Below are 14,381 nucleotides of genomic sequence, written 5' to 3' on the forward strand. Positions count from 1 at the left end.
CCCACTGTGTGTGTAACTGCTGTTAGTGTTCCTCACTGTAAATGGATGTGTTTGTTAAAGCGTTCGCTTAGCGAGATGCCTGTTGCAGCATGAATAGTTTCACTTTAATTGAACCTCAGCTTGTATAAACATTTGCCGGTGTTTAGAGTGCGGTTTTCTTTCTCCCCGGAATTTGATGCGTAAAAATGCTTTATTTGGTAGCCTGGCTTTGTTTACGTGATGGAGACGAATGTGTTCCTGTGTAACAGGAAGATCTACATTGTGCTACTCCGACTAAGACTCCAACGAAATCAGATTTGGTGTTTCAGGAAAGAAAGCTGATTTGATGATACTATAAGAAGCTAGTATCTCCAAAAGGCACATAATCATAAAAAGTAGTTTAGGGTTGATCAAAAAAAGAGGTGATCTAGAACAACCCTTCATATGGGGAAACGTTTTACATTTTCTACCATATATAGTTCAGAAAAATACATGCTATCCTGATCTGATCTGACCTTTGCATGTGTCACAATTTTTAAAAAATATTTAAAAAAATATAAAATAAATAAAATAGCATTTTAAAGTCTGGTTACCCCCAAAAGTTTAAAAAAAAATTACGCTTAAAGATTGCATTCTGATGGCCCTATTTTTTAATTTTTTTATTTTGCTAAGAAATTACAAATAGGCATGTTTAAACGTTTGATGTCTATAGTGTAACGCAACTGAATGGCACATAACATTTTGGAAATTTGTCTGCACAATGAACTAATTAGCATGTTAATGGATAGAAATTATTGATTGATTTTGTTTGAGTTCTTTTTGAGGAAGAGAAAACTGAATCCCTATCTCTCTTAATTATAGTGTGACTTGCCATGACTGCTGATGCAGACAGGGATTCAGCGGCCAGGCAGAATCACATTCATAACCAGCAGCTCCAACCGTCCCGAGATCATCCCGAGATAGGTGGAGACACAAGTCGGGCCACAAAGAGAAAGTTCTAGGTAAGCCTGCCACACACACTCACACACGTACATGTTATCCACTAGCTTCCTTCCAGTAAGGAACAGGAACAGGAGATTGATTTTAATGCCTTATCTGAGCTGAGCAGTTTTTAATGATTATTGTAGCAATGGTTCAGCAGTTAGGGCTGTGGGCTATTGTTTGGAAGATTGTCTGAATCCCGGTACTGACAAGCTACCTCTGTTAGGTCCTTGAGCAAGGCCCTTAACCCTCATCTGGATTAAAGGGTCAGCCAAATGAGTAAATGTAAACGAAATATACATATACTGAGCTTAAACGGGATTAGTGGTGGTGTGTCTTCTGGCATAAGAATATAAAAGGCTTTTGAGGGAAGAGAGACTACAGCTCTAGAATAGCACTTAAAGCAGTAATAAATCTGTATGTGAGTAGAAGCTGTCAAGCTTTTCAAAACTATCATTTATTTCCATAAAGTACAACAAAAAACACTATTTCATTACAGCTGATTCAAAGACATTTTCCCCAAAGCTTCACATTGACTGTATGGCATAATAGTACAGCTCATTAATGTGCAAATATGATTTCCCTTCCGTCTCTACTCTTTCCCGTACCACTAAATTCATTATGATTAATGCTGCTTTCCTCTAAGCCTATTGGCTTTGGTTTTTTTTTTTTTTTAAGCAACACAGCCTCAGTAATAGAGCTAAATTAATTCAGCATGTCAGTATTCTGTTGTTAGAATTGAGTTCAGGTTGTCTGTACCTTTTCACGTTTGTTTTGCCACTTTCTGTAGTTCTGGAGTCGGTGAGCTATAAAAATGAATTTGCGAACTGGCAATGTGTCGTTTTGATCCTCTCTAACCCACACTGATGGAATCCCTTTGAAACGACTCAGGTTTTAGACTGAAATTAATTTACCGTAGCAAAGATTTATGGTTCAGTTACAGACTTTGGATGTAATGCCTCTGGAAACAAAACATTGGTGTATTTTTGAAATGCCTTTTATAAGCACAATTTTCTTAACTGTCTCATTATGTAAACAAATGTCATGTTTTAGTGAAATGGATTTACCAGGAGGACTTTTTATTACTACAGCCATTGAAATTACACAACTCTGTTTATTACATCCCTTTTGAGCCTGATTTGGTAATGGAATCATGGATAAAGGTGCTTACGTAAAGAAATCCAGATTCTGACTCAGTAAAGTTTAGATTTGTTATGTTTAGAGATCAAATTTCAGTCTTTCCTTAAAACATTTATACTTGTCCTAAAAACTGTCCGTATAACAATTTACCCACCATTTTGTGTTTTTAGCAGAGTGGTGAAGAGGACTACATATCCCAGAAGTCTTTAAGCAGCAAGCTTTCCTGGACCTTGCCGGTTAAACACCATGCAGTGCAGGATCACCCTGTTGGATGGCTCTGACTACACCTGCACGGTGGAGGTGGGTGGAGCCACAAGATGCTGCACTGGGTGTGGCTAAAGGGACGTTTGACTGACTTTTGACTGGTAAAAAGAGCCAGGAATGATCATGATGATATGAAACAATGTAAAATAACAGCGTGTTCAATGAGATAAATGATAAAAATATCATGCAGTGCTATTATATAATAGCGCTGATGAATTCTCAGTTCTGGTCAGAAGGTGTTGATTTCATGTCTACACAAGTAGATATGCCAGTAGTTCTTGCTCTTCTAGCTCTTTGATATGTCAGTTTCTCAAGTAATGTGTATAGTTGTTGATATGGTAAAGTATCTTGTGAGGTGACATTTATTTAGAGTATTTGAGAATTTAGTCAGAGAGTTGAATCAAGTGTGTTGGAGCAGGAAAAACCACGAACCTGTACAGCACCGTGAACCTGGAGTCCATTTGTCTTCTATCGAAACATATTCAAGATGTTTGGCTTTAAAACCATTCTGATTCAATAGGGCTTATAATGTGTTTATGCCAAACATTTCCTAATTCTCTTTTAGTGTCAGCCTGGATCAGAAGTCGATTACTGCGTATTTGTGGGGCTTTGAGAGTCATGGTTTTTAGGAAGAGATTTGTTGTTTTAGTTGCTGTGTTTAGCTTGCAGTTGAGATATTAACTGATGCCCTACCTGGAACAGTAGCAGTAACATTACAAAAGGTTCACTGGTGCATGATGAAAGCAGTTTGCTTGTACATTTCTAGGCAATGTATTTATTTCAATTTATTATTTTCCAATTTATTATTCTCTTAAATTATTCCTTACATTCGGTACACCTTCTTTAAAGTGTTCAAAAAAGTAATCCAAGTTTTAAAAAAAAAAAAAAAAATGGTGTAATTTAAGATAAGAAAAGAGGCATTGAGGATTGTGTGTGGTGTTAGAGGTCTGGCAGAATGAGTATATACAGGCAGTAATCTGCCAGACCAGCCAAGTCCTTGGTTTTCCTTTCCTGGACCCCAATTCCTTTTCACCCACTGCTATCCAAAATTACAGCTTGCAAAATTACATGCTGCATAATCTAAAGCATGTGTAAACTATCATAGCACTGCTTATTACTCTCATTCTACGACTAATTTAAAGCAATAGAATCTAGGATAGGTTTCTTTCTCAGTTGCGGGTGTTGCATGCTTCCAGTGTGGGATAGCTCATTTTAATTTTCATTTACAGACAGCTTGGCAGCAGAACGGATTGTTTTAACAGGACATGGTATTGCCATTAGACAAGGCTGTCGGATTAAGTGTCTGGCTTTATCAGTTTATCCCTCAGAGTGTCAGTTTTTCTACAGGCACTCTACAAACCTGTACAAAATTATTTGTAAGAAGTTACTTAGAATCAAGCTAAAAAAGCAGTTTGTCTTTGCCCTTGAAACCTCAGTGGGTTTGTTTACCCAGTAAACCACCAAACCACCTTGATCATAGCTTCACCTTATTGCGCCACAACAGGCTGACTTTCAGAATGAATCATCACATGCCACAGTACCGTTTTTAGCAATAGCGTTCTCTGTTGTGCGTTGTCATTAACAGAAGAAAGCCAAAGGCCAGGTCCTGTTTGATAAAGTATGTGACCACCTCAACCTTATGGAGAAGGACTACTTTGGCCTCACGTATCGCGACGCAGAACATCAGAAGGTACCAATTGTTATCGAGCTTGCCCTTATCGCTAAATTTTTTATTTATTTTTTTTTCAGTATCACTCCTATAATTACATCTTACTACCTGTTTGTGTTTTTTTTTTGTTGTTTTTTTTTTCCAGAACTGGATGGACCCTGCCAAAGAACTGAAGAAACAAATTAGAAGTATGTCACCTCTCTTGTATTGTGTTTGTTTTTGACGCCATGTCTTTCTGTTTTCTCTTTGACTTCTCAGTTAAAATTCTGTAAAGCTGATGCTGATGGGAATGGTTTGTGTGTGTGTGTGTGTGTGTGTATTAGCTGGTCCCTGGAACTTTGGGTTTAATGTGAAGTTTTATCCACCTGACCCATCTCAGCTGTGTGAAGATATCACCCGGTAAGATTCAACAGAATTCTGTTCACTCCTGCAGCTATATTTAATATTTCCATGGTAAGCTTTTCACACCTGAGTAATTTCTCTTACAGTTTCTTTATTTTTCTTTTACCACATCACTTTGCCAAGATTACAATTTTTTGTATTAAGGAAATAACATTTCATATTTTTTCACCCTGTATACTTACATTTAATGTTGTGAAACATCTGTGAAACAAGTTACTTCCTGTTATCACTTGCATTGTAGCACCAGCTGTTCCCTCACCAGCCTCTCTTTTTTTCTCTCTCTCTCACTATTCCTAAGACAGTGTAGCTTGTAATGTTACCAAAAAACTGCAAGTTCCTCTGTCCTGAAGACTTTTAGCTGTCAGAAAGCCTTAGCTAGTTACAGCTTTACATCTTGTTGTTAGTGCTGACACTTTCACCAGTCAGAATCAAGGATTCAACAGCGCTGTGGTATAATATCAAGATAAATGGCATTGCTTGTATCGTCCCCTCACACCCCCTTTGCTTTTCTTTTTTTTTTTTTGTGGCATCACTATGGACAGTTTGTTGGCAAACGTAATATTGTGGTGATGTGTATAGTGAAAAATGTCTTCAAGTATTTTGATACGACGTATCTTGTTGCATATCGGCAACCCAGAAATTAACATGACTATATAATTGTCAAGGCATCATGAAAATTTTCTCTCGGTCAGGTACTACCTGTGCCTTCAGCTGCGAGACGATGTCGTGTCGGGTCGTTTGCCATGCTCCTTCGCCACTCACTCTCTCCTGGGTTCATACATCGCCCAGTCTGAGCTGGGAGACTATGACCCTGAAGAGCTGGGCAGCGATTACATCAGTGACCTCCGCTTCGCTCCAAACCAGACCAAAGAGCTGGAGGAAAAGGTCGTAGACCTGCATCGCAACTACAAGTGAGCAGAACTCTTCATAGTACAATCATCTCGACTTGACCTATAGCTACGATGTAGACAAGACCAGTAAATGTGTTCAAATAGAGAAAAATAGATGTGTACAGCGTATATACAAGAAACAACTTTGTATTGTGTGTGAATTCCAATATGCTTGACTACATCTATTACATTTATCCCCTGTAGATGCCTACCATTATATAACCAGAATATAACCACAAGGGAAAATGCTTTCAGCCTTAGAGCAGTAACACTAAGTGCACTAGATCCATTCCAGTCCTTTTTGATTGTTTCAACTGCAGATCTTTTCACAGCAGCATGTAAGCTTTGTGCCTCTTTAACTCGAAAAATAAGCCCTTCTTTTATTTATTCATGAATACGTAAATACAGATGAATATCTGTTTACACAGAGTCACACTGAAGCTTTTATTGTATTCTCATCTCCATCTACACATCACTGCATTATTCTGAGGCTATAAAATCTCACACACAAGTGAGTACTGTGTGTTCAGTAGATTCACTGTTAGCTGTTATATCAATTTAATGAGCTGTTTTACTGATTTATCTTCTTAACCTCTCAACCTCTAGACAAAGACAGCTCACTGTCCCTACTTTTAGAAACTTTTACTGTATTTAGCTCTGGATGTTTTTCCCCAAATAAGGCTTGCGAAGGATATTATTCTGCAATTTAATCTTATACTTTCTCTCTCTTTTTGCCTTTCATTACAGAGGAATGACTCCAGCTGAGGCGGAGATGCTGTTTCTGGAGAATGCCAAGAAGCTCTCCATGTATGGAGTAGATCTACATCATGCTAAGGTAAAAGCAAGAGAAAAAATCGGAGACGGCAGAAACCAGGGGGTGTAGGGGAGACAGATGTGTTTGGTGTGAGTGCATCACGTTTTTGGCTAGTGTTTCGGAGACTAAACATTATTTTAACTCCTAGCTAACTACTTAAGTTAGCCAGCAGTTTTAAACCATGCATCAAGAGAGCGTCAAGATAACACACACTGAAGTATGACTGGATTAACACATCAATTTAGAATTAAAATCAAACTGGTTACCTGCTAACTGGAAAAACAGGTACAATAGAGACACTCTCCTCGTCCTGTAAAGATTTTCATGAAAATATGTACACGCCTAAACCCAGCTATCTGTTCTTGAAATCTGTATCTGTAGTGACTGTCCGTAAAATGGAGAAATATTTTCTTTATATTCCGAGGGGAAAATTGTGAAGTAATTCAGACTCAAATAAAAACTGTCCAACTATCACTAAAACAAAAAACTCAAACATCCGTACCAAATGCAGAATTATTATTATATAAGAAGAAGAAGAATTTTGCCCAACTTTTCCTTCAGTGTAGACTTTTGTAGGACTTGTTGCTTTCTTCTCAATGAATTGCACTATTTTTAGAACTTGTTTTTCCAGAATTCTATTGTTTAAAATGAAATTGAAATATTGAACTCACAAATATGAACGGTCTATGGCTGCTGTTGGTATTGTAGCGCCATCTAATGGCAGTCCAATTAACTAACATGACTGTCTATTGTGTTTTTTTTTTTTTTTTTTTTTTTTACAGAATGGTGGATAGTGGGAATTGTTTTGAGGGGGAAAATATGATTATGTAACCCTAATCTAAGCATTGCAGTTTGTTGTCAAAAACAGATTTAGTGACTGACTGTGCTACTGAAATAGGAGTATGCAAATTGATTGTATGAAGAAAGTGTTGACTAAGTGTAATGCAAATTAATGTGCTCTCTCTGTGGACGCTGTGCTGACATTGCTCTTGCTCGCTGCTGGTCTGCTGCTGCTTCAGTGCTGCACGTTGATCTCAGCTTTCATTCTGTATGAAATCTTACTAATACGGACACAAATAACACTGGCTTTATGGAAAAGAAAGATATAAGGACCTCATATTTAATCAGTTTGTTAGATCAAGTTTGCATATTAATAAATGCACAAGCTGAAAATATTAGAGACATTCATTCTTGCATTTTCTTTTTTTTTTAATAATTATAATAATTTTTATAATTTATTTTATATAATTATATTATATAACTTACATAATTTTTAGGAAATGGTAAACACACTGCATAATGATGTTTTGTCCTGTGGTCAGAGAGAATATTGGAAATCAAGAATGACTAAAATTGAGTGGAATGCAATAAAATGTGTAATAACTGAAAGAATGCAATGCCTCTAGCTCTATAGTGTTCCCTCCTGAATGTAAATGCAGCTCCCTTTTCTATGCTGCTATTGGCTCAGCTCGCTCTGCACGTCTCTCTCTCTCTCTCTCTCTCTCCCTTCTCTGCTCATCAATGACGTAGTTGGTAGGGAGGCTCTTTGAGTGCTTAGCTCTTGCTAAGGAAGAGGTAAGATGCGGTGATGTGCTGTGTCTTGTGTGTGTATTCACATACGTCTACGTGTGTGATGTATAGTTATTGCATTATCTTATTTTGATGCATTCTCATGTGACGTGATCGACATTATGAATGTCTTCTGTGTGCATGTCTGTTGGTTCAGTGTAGTGATGTGAGTAAATGTGTGTGCACCATTTTATGTGTCTGTGTGTTCTCTGCATGAGCATGATATTGAATAGAGAGAGAACTTACTCACCACATGCTGCATTGCAGTGCTGTGTGGGATTTTCCTTCACCTTTCTGTTCTCTGCACCATTGGGTCCAGTCATAACAGCCAGCAAATGCCTGAACATCTCCTCATAATTCCTACGTAGCAGGGTTGAAAGTGGCGAGAACACTGTGCATGTAGTTCACACTTGTTAATGGCACCTTTAATAAGGGCTTTAAATCAAATCTTTTTGGCAGCATCTCGGTCTTGTAATCATTTGTGCAGTTATGTGGTATTTATAAAAATTAATGAATGTATGTTCATCACATTTATCACATTCCCTTTTTTCAGTCTTGTTTGTTTTTTGAAGCCTACTATATAGTCTGGTTCATCTTTCAGCAGATCACTACCCCCATCATTGCTGAAATGTTTGTGCTGCAGTAACTCATCAGTCACTTTCTATGCTTCTCTATCGCTCGCTTTCTCCCTCCAGTGTGCGATGGTGTTGGTCATTTAGTGATTTATGCCCAATCGTCCCTATGTCCCTTGCTAGCTTTCTGTTTCCGTCTGTCATAGTTGTTTTAGTCATTTAATTCCTTTACCTTCCGCACTCTCCTCACCCTCCCTGTGTTTTTCTCTATTCAGGATTCGGAGGGAGTGGAGATTATGTTAGGTGTGTGTGGCAGCGGCCTTCTCATCTACAGAGACCGACTGCGCATAAATCGATTTGCCTGGCCCAAAATCCTCAAGATATCCTACAAGCGGAACAACTTCTATATCAAGATACGTCCTGGAGAGGTGAAACACTTGGCACATGATATTTTTATGAAATGACCATGAGATTTTTAAGTTGATGTTGGATTCTGCAAAAAATTTGATTTAGAAAATATTTATCTAACCAAAACTATATCTGGTGAGGAATTTCGTGTAATCAAGAGATGCTTCTTTTGTTTTTCTAGTTTGAGCAGTTTGAGAGCACCATTGGTTTCAAACTTCCAAATCACAAAGCAGCAAAGAGATTGTGGAAAGTGTGCGTGGAACATCACACGTTTTTCAGGTAAACGCAAAGAGCAGATCGAGCATATCTGTGTCAGAGTAAGAAAGCTGTGGGGATAGGACTTGAAGGAAATCCACTGCTGTTACTAAGAAGTATTGAAGGCTATTTATACAAATTAGTTATGGTATTTAGTTACTCTATGGACAAAATCTCTATAGCTCTGCACACTTTTCTGAATGTATGATCCTATAATGCTTGAATCATTGTTGATTACTGATCATTGCTACCTCTTCTGTAGATTGGTGGCCCCTGAACCTCCTGCCAAGAAGTTTCTGTCACTGGGCTCTAAGTTCCGCTACAGTGGGAGAACGCAGACGCAGACACGCCGTGCCAGCTCCCAGATCTCTCGGCCTGCGCCGCAGTTTCAACGCTCCTCCAGCAAACGGCTCACCACCACTCGCAGTCTAGATATAGGTAATGTTACAGTTTTTGTGATTAATCCAGGTAATGCATCTCGGTAACAGTAACTGATGTGAATATTGGTTTGGAAATGGCAATGGTTCATCTCTGCTTTGAAGCTTTACAAAAGGAATCTTTTGCTCAAAAACAGGTATTACAGTTATAGACTTTTAATGTAGGAAAGTAATAGAAAGTGAGCACGCTGATATGAAGTGAGCTAAGCTGTAATTATTACTGTTTGCTGAGCGTGTTCTGATCTTGTGAGCTGCAGCATGCCGTGTTTTAATGACTGTCTCGTGTGTGTGTGTGCTACAGATTAAAGCATCTTTTCTGTAGACAATATTAGCAAAATGATCATTGTTACTATTATGCTGTTTAGAATTTGTTCCTGATGTCACCAGACATCTTATAATATCCCAGGTTTATTACAGCTTAATCCTGTGTCACTCCTCAAAGCTGTACGCTTGATACACTCACCAGTGTATAAAGTCTTGGTTACAATCTAACTGTTTTCACACCACTTTACTCCAGCACCAGCCATGGCCAACAGTGACAACTTGATGAAGGACTCTAAACCAGCCTTTGCCACAGGGACCCTCATCACCACGGTAACACCAGAGAAAAAGGCAGAGGAAGAAAACGCAGTCGAAGATGAAAGCATTCCTGCTACAGAGCCATCTGAGCCGGCCCCTCCCACTCCTGTTACCAAGGTAACCACACTTTCAGACAGTGTCCTCCTTCCCTCATCTGACTGGATAATTTTGTATCAAATATCCATGTTCAAACACCTTAACTGGTTTGGAGGGTTACCCACAGAAAGACACTGTGGCGAGTGGGCAAGTAAATTAATTCCCACAAACTCATACTTATAGAAAACTACAAAAAAAGAAAAACATCCTTAGGGAGCCTTAAGAAACTTGGCCGTGTATACATCGGCTTTGCAGGAATTTATATTAAGAAAAATAAATCATTGCTGCAATCAAAACACAATAGAAATTCTCACTGTTTTCTCCTGATTCTTAATTATAGCCTAAACTGGTAACTAACTAACACTAACTGAGCTCTAAAATTATACATTTACAAGGCCTGATATTTGGTGATTCCTCACTAGTGTTAGGTAGATGAGCATGTTCGTGTCCAATAGACGAGCGTAGGAATGAATAAGCCCCGCCTTCAGGATGAGTTAACGTCATGATACTTGACTCACATCACATCGAGGCCAATCTCCAACTTTTTTTTGCTTGTAAAATACATTTGTAATGGAAAATTACTGTTTATTAAAATCAGAAATTATCAAAATAAAGTTTTGAAATAAAATGTTTTATGAAAATTGCTGGAGTTGCTTTTTAAGGATTGAGGTGTTTAAGTAGCCAAGCTCTGTGCAAGAACATGCTATGATTGTCAGGCTTCTAAAGCATGTTTTTCCAATATGTTGCTGGTGTATTATAAATCGTATATTAGAAATATGGGCATGTCTGATACCTGTGGTATTTGTACTGTACAACATTGAATCTTTTGACTAATTAGCTCTTTCTTCTTTTTACCTTTTCTTTCATCTTACGCTCATGTTCATGCACGTTTGATTCACTTGTTCATACGCTACCATTTACACTGTTCCATGGGCCCTTTGGCCTCATCTGCCCTTCACTCCTCAATTTTGTTCTCACTCCCACATCGTTAGTGTTCTCCTCTTGCCACTGAACACACCCTCCTTGCCTCCCCACGCTCCTCCACTAAAGTGCGGAGGAGGAAACGCAGAAGGAGTAGCTCTGAGCACGCAGCATCAGCAAGCCCGGCAAAGGGCAAGCAGATTTCAGACCAGAACCGGCCCAAAGGGGGAACGCTCTTCTCCTTCTCCCTGCACCTCCCAGACCTGTCTTCTCTCCTGGATGAAGATGGCTACCTGAGCTTCCCTGACCTGTCTGAGATGAACTTCCTGCCTGAGAGCTTTCAACACTTCCTGCCCATCAAGTCACCATCTCTCGTGCCCTGCTTCCTTTTCATCTTCTTCTTTCTGCTGTCTACCTCTTTCTCTGTACCCTACGCACTTACGCTTTCCTTCCCGCTGGCACTGTGCCTCTGCTATCTGGAGCCCAAGACGGCATCACTCACCACCTCGTTTACCAACAGCTTTCAAGACAGTTCAGATGAAGAGGTGTGTGTATGTACGTGGCCATTCAGGCTGGAATCGTGTAGCATCATATCTCTTCATTTTGATCTTTGTGTCACCTGTCGTCATCTTCATATTTCACATAACTCTTCATGTACCGGACCTGCATGCATGAGACTGGGAAAAAAGTCGAGTTGCATGCTGGGCCACTGTGAAATATCAAGCTATGTCTTCATTTTCAAAATAGACATGTTCTGAAATCCCTTCAGATTTTTTTCGTGGGTCTCTATATAAATTCAGCACAATTTATGAGCAGTCCACTAAAGGCAGTCCATGACAACAAACACCTACAAGAAAAGCAAGACAGTGTAAACACCTAATTCTTGGAGCCTGAAAAAAATACCGTGCCTTGATTTATATTGCTAAACTCCTGTGATCAGGCCATATAGCAGTGTACGCTTATATACAAGGCACTAGGTGCATCAATAGTTAACATCAGAACAGAGCACCGAGTCAGTTACTGACCATAATCTTGAAATCCATAATTTCTGAAAATGTTGGCCCTTTGTGAGGTGGTCAGAAACACATCTCTGAAATATTTTTCCTTACACTAAATGTTTGGTGACCTGAAATTATGTGTACTTCTAAAAACTGCAGGCTTTCCTGAACTGAAATATGTTTATCTTTTACACGTGTCAACCACAAATAAAGTTCTAGCTATTTAAAATTTGGTTACCACCAAAAATTGCAATTTAAGATTCCATTCTGACTCCACTGCGGTGCTGAATTTATTTAAACGTAAAAGTATGTTATAGGCAAATTTTTTTTTTTTTTGCTCTTTTCCACAATTCTGCTACAGCGATATCTGACCACCATACAGACATGGAAAAATTACTGGTATAAATCATCCTGCATTCAAAAGTACCCGTAATTTCTACTTAAGGAAAGCTAAATCTGGTGAATGTCCCTTTTCAGGACTATACATTGGCTGCCTATCTTATTTGTTTCATTTTGATAGGTCTCAATAAACATAGTTTTTTTTTTTTTTTTTTTTTTTTTTAAGGAAAGTTTATTTTGAATATTTTGGAAGCCTTTTCTCCATATGCTACTCTGTATTCAGATTCAGTACTTCTTCATACCATCCTGTCTCCATCATTCCATCTGTATCCTGTAGCATGATTCATACTGAGAATCAGCAGTCTAATGTGATGGACTTTTTCCCCCACTGCTGCTTTCCAATGGAAACTGTCTTGTCTGTTGTCATAACTGAGACAGACAGACAGCGATCCTTCCGACGAGACAACAGCGACCGAGGTGTGTGTGGGTTGATCTGTTGGGAGCTTTGGTTGTGTTTATGACCATCATATTAACTAGCAGCAAAACAAAATGTTTCAGATTTTCAGCTGTTCTCTATAAGTTTGAGGCTACAAACTAAAGAATAATGTTGAATATGTACTTTAGTTAAATTAAAAATCAGTTAAATCAATCAAAACTAATAGAGACTTTTGGGGTTTGGGGATGATGTCAGATAATCATTGTTCCTTTGCTTTTTCTTCTTGATGTTGTTGACCTTGGCTTTTAGTCTGAGCCAGAGGATGAATCAGAACTGATGACCCAGGTATTCCATTGCAGTATCCTCTGCAAACTTGTTTTCTTTAATTCCACTGTGATGTAACATGATCTCACTGATTTTGCCATGCTGTTACATCAGGAATACCCTCACAATATCATCTTGTTTGCAAAGTCATTTTTCCATCAAACCATCAATGATTATGGTCTTTGGTGAGTAAAGTTTGTGGGTAAAATCATGCAAACTTGTTTGACCGGTGTGTTGTTTTTGCATGGCTCTCACCAGTCTTGGCTACAAAAAGGCAATTCCTCTTGTACTGTAGGTGAAAATGCGCTGCTATGTTAAATATACCACGGCACTCTTAAATTCTCAAGTTCGATTGGTTAATAGATGTCAGTTTATTTTCTATAACAGCAGCTTTGACAGTAGTTTTATTTTTGACTCTTTTTTTATAACATGCCCCCAAATGTCTTTTATTCCTTACTTAAGGGACATTTTTCATAAACTGGTTTTACTTTTCTCCTCCTAGACTAGTATCATAAGGCAGATAAAGGGAGACAATGTGTTTATCAAACACAGTAATCTCATGTTGGAGGTTTGTAAAGCAGCATGTGTGGAGTGTTTGTGTGGGTGTTGCACTCAAGGAATGCATGAAAAGGAAGTTCATGAGAAAAGACCAAGTGTGTTAGACTGATAAACTAATTCTTTATCTGAATCCCTCATACATGAATGGTTTTTCCTGTTGGAAAATAACCTATTCTATAATAATGGTTTGAAAACTAATGTTTGAAAACTACAGTCTGGTGTTGGGAGTTCTCTAGAAGCATTTGCTTACATGGTGCATAACATTTTATCTGTTTTGTTGAGATGTGACTCAAATGTGACTCATGAATGTGAGTGTAGCTCAGATTCCTAACCTCCTAAGCTCACACTGTGTGGTAGACATAGAGTAACTTAAACACCACATTAGGATTATGATTGTCATTTCAGTCAGTCTAAACTCAATGCTTTATGCCTCAACTGATCATGCCGTCCCTGTCATGATTGATGTGTCAGGAGACTGATACCACAGAGGAGTTACTCAAGAGGCAGACGAACCTCAGCGAGCTGAAAAGGTCATTTTTGGAGATGCGCCTCGAGTCGTCGGAAGGCAGTGAATGGGACAAGAGGCTGGCCTCTTCCCCTGCTCGCTGTCCACGAGTGAATGATACAGCCATGATCAAACCGCACTTACCCTTGCAGGATGTAAGATGGATAGTAGGCTCAGGAAATTCTGCACAAGCATGCTTGAGTGAGAAGTTTTCCCAAACCAAGAGTGTACACTCTACCACAGAG

General features: G+C 38.7%; 1 protein-coding gene across 23 annotated transcripts in view; it reads left to right on the forward strand.

The window, feature by feature from the left end:
- The window catches only part of epb41l3b (erythrocyte membrane protein band 4.1-like 3b), a 38,009-nt gene that overhangs the window by 14,009 nt on the left and 9,619 nt on the right, over nucleotides 1-14,381 (forward strand). For 9 of the 23 annotated variants that reach the window (XM_053227368.1, XM_053227372.1, XM_053227373.1 and 6 more), the window contains exons 2-15: nucleotides 841-980; nucleotides 2,271-2,400; nucleotides 3,950-4,054; nucleotides 4,179-4,221; nucleotides 4,357-4,432; nucleotides 5,128-5,346; nucleotides 6,073-6,160; nucleotides 8,556-8,708; nucleotides 8,870-8,967; nucleotides 9,206-9,381; nucleotides 9,898-10,076; nucleotides 11,048-11,521; nucleotides 12,752-12,790; nucleotides 13,059-13,094. In XM_053227368.1, the coding sequence (XP_053083343.1) occupies nucleotides 2,347-2,400; nucleotides 3,950-4,054; nucleotides 4,179-4,221; nucleotides 4,357-4,432; nucleotides 5,128-5,346; nucleotides 6,073-6,160; nucleotides 8,556-8,708; nucleotides 8,870-8,967; nucleotides 9,206-9,381; nucleotides 9,898-10,076; nucleotides 11,048-11,521; nucleotides 12,752-12,790; nucleotides 13,059-13,094 (1,740 nt within the window). In that variant the 5' untranslated portion in view covers nucleotides 841-980; nucleotides 2,271-2,346. Of the gene's footprint in view, nucleotides 1-840; nucleotides 981-2,270; nucleotides 2,401-3,949; nucleotides 4,055-4,178; nucleotides 4,222-4,356; nucleotides 4,433-5,127; nucleotides 5,347-6,072; nucleotides 6,161-8,555; nucleotides 8,709-8,869; nucleotides 8,968-9,205; nucleotides 9,382-9,897; nucleotides 10,077-11,047; nucleotides 11,522-12,751; nucleotides 12,791-13,058; nucleotides 13,095-13,575; nucleotides 13,642-14,102; nucleotides 14,292-14,381 lie in introns of all 23 variants that reach the window. The other 14 variants (XM_053227380.1, XM_053227378.1, XM_053227379.1 and 11 more) reach the window with 6 other exon arrangements.

Source organism: Pangasianodon hypophthalmus, chromosome 21 (assembly GCF_027358585.1).
Source record: "Pangasianodon hypophthalmus isolate fPanHyp1 chromosome 21, fPanHyp1.pri, whole genome shotgun sequence".
Lineage (NCBI taxonomy): Eukaryota > Metazoa > Chordata > Actinopteri > Siluriformes > Pangasiidae > Pangasianodon > Pangasianodon hypophthalmus.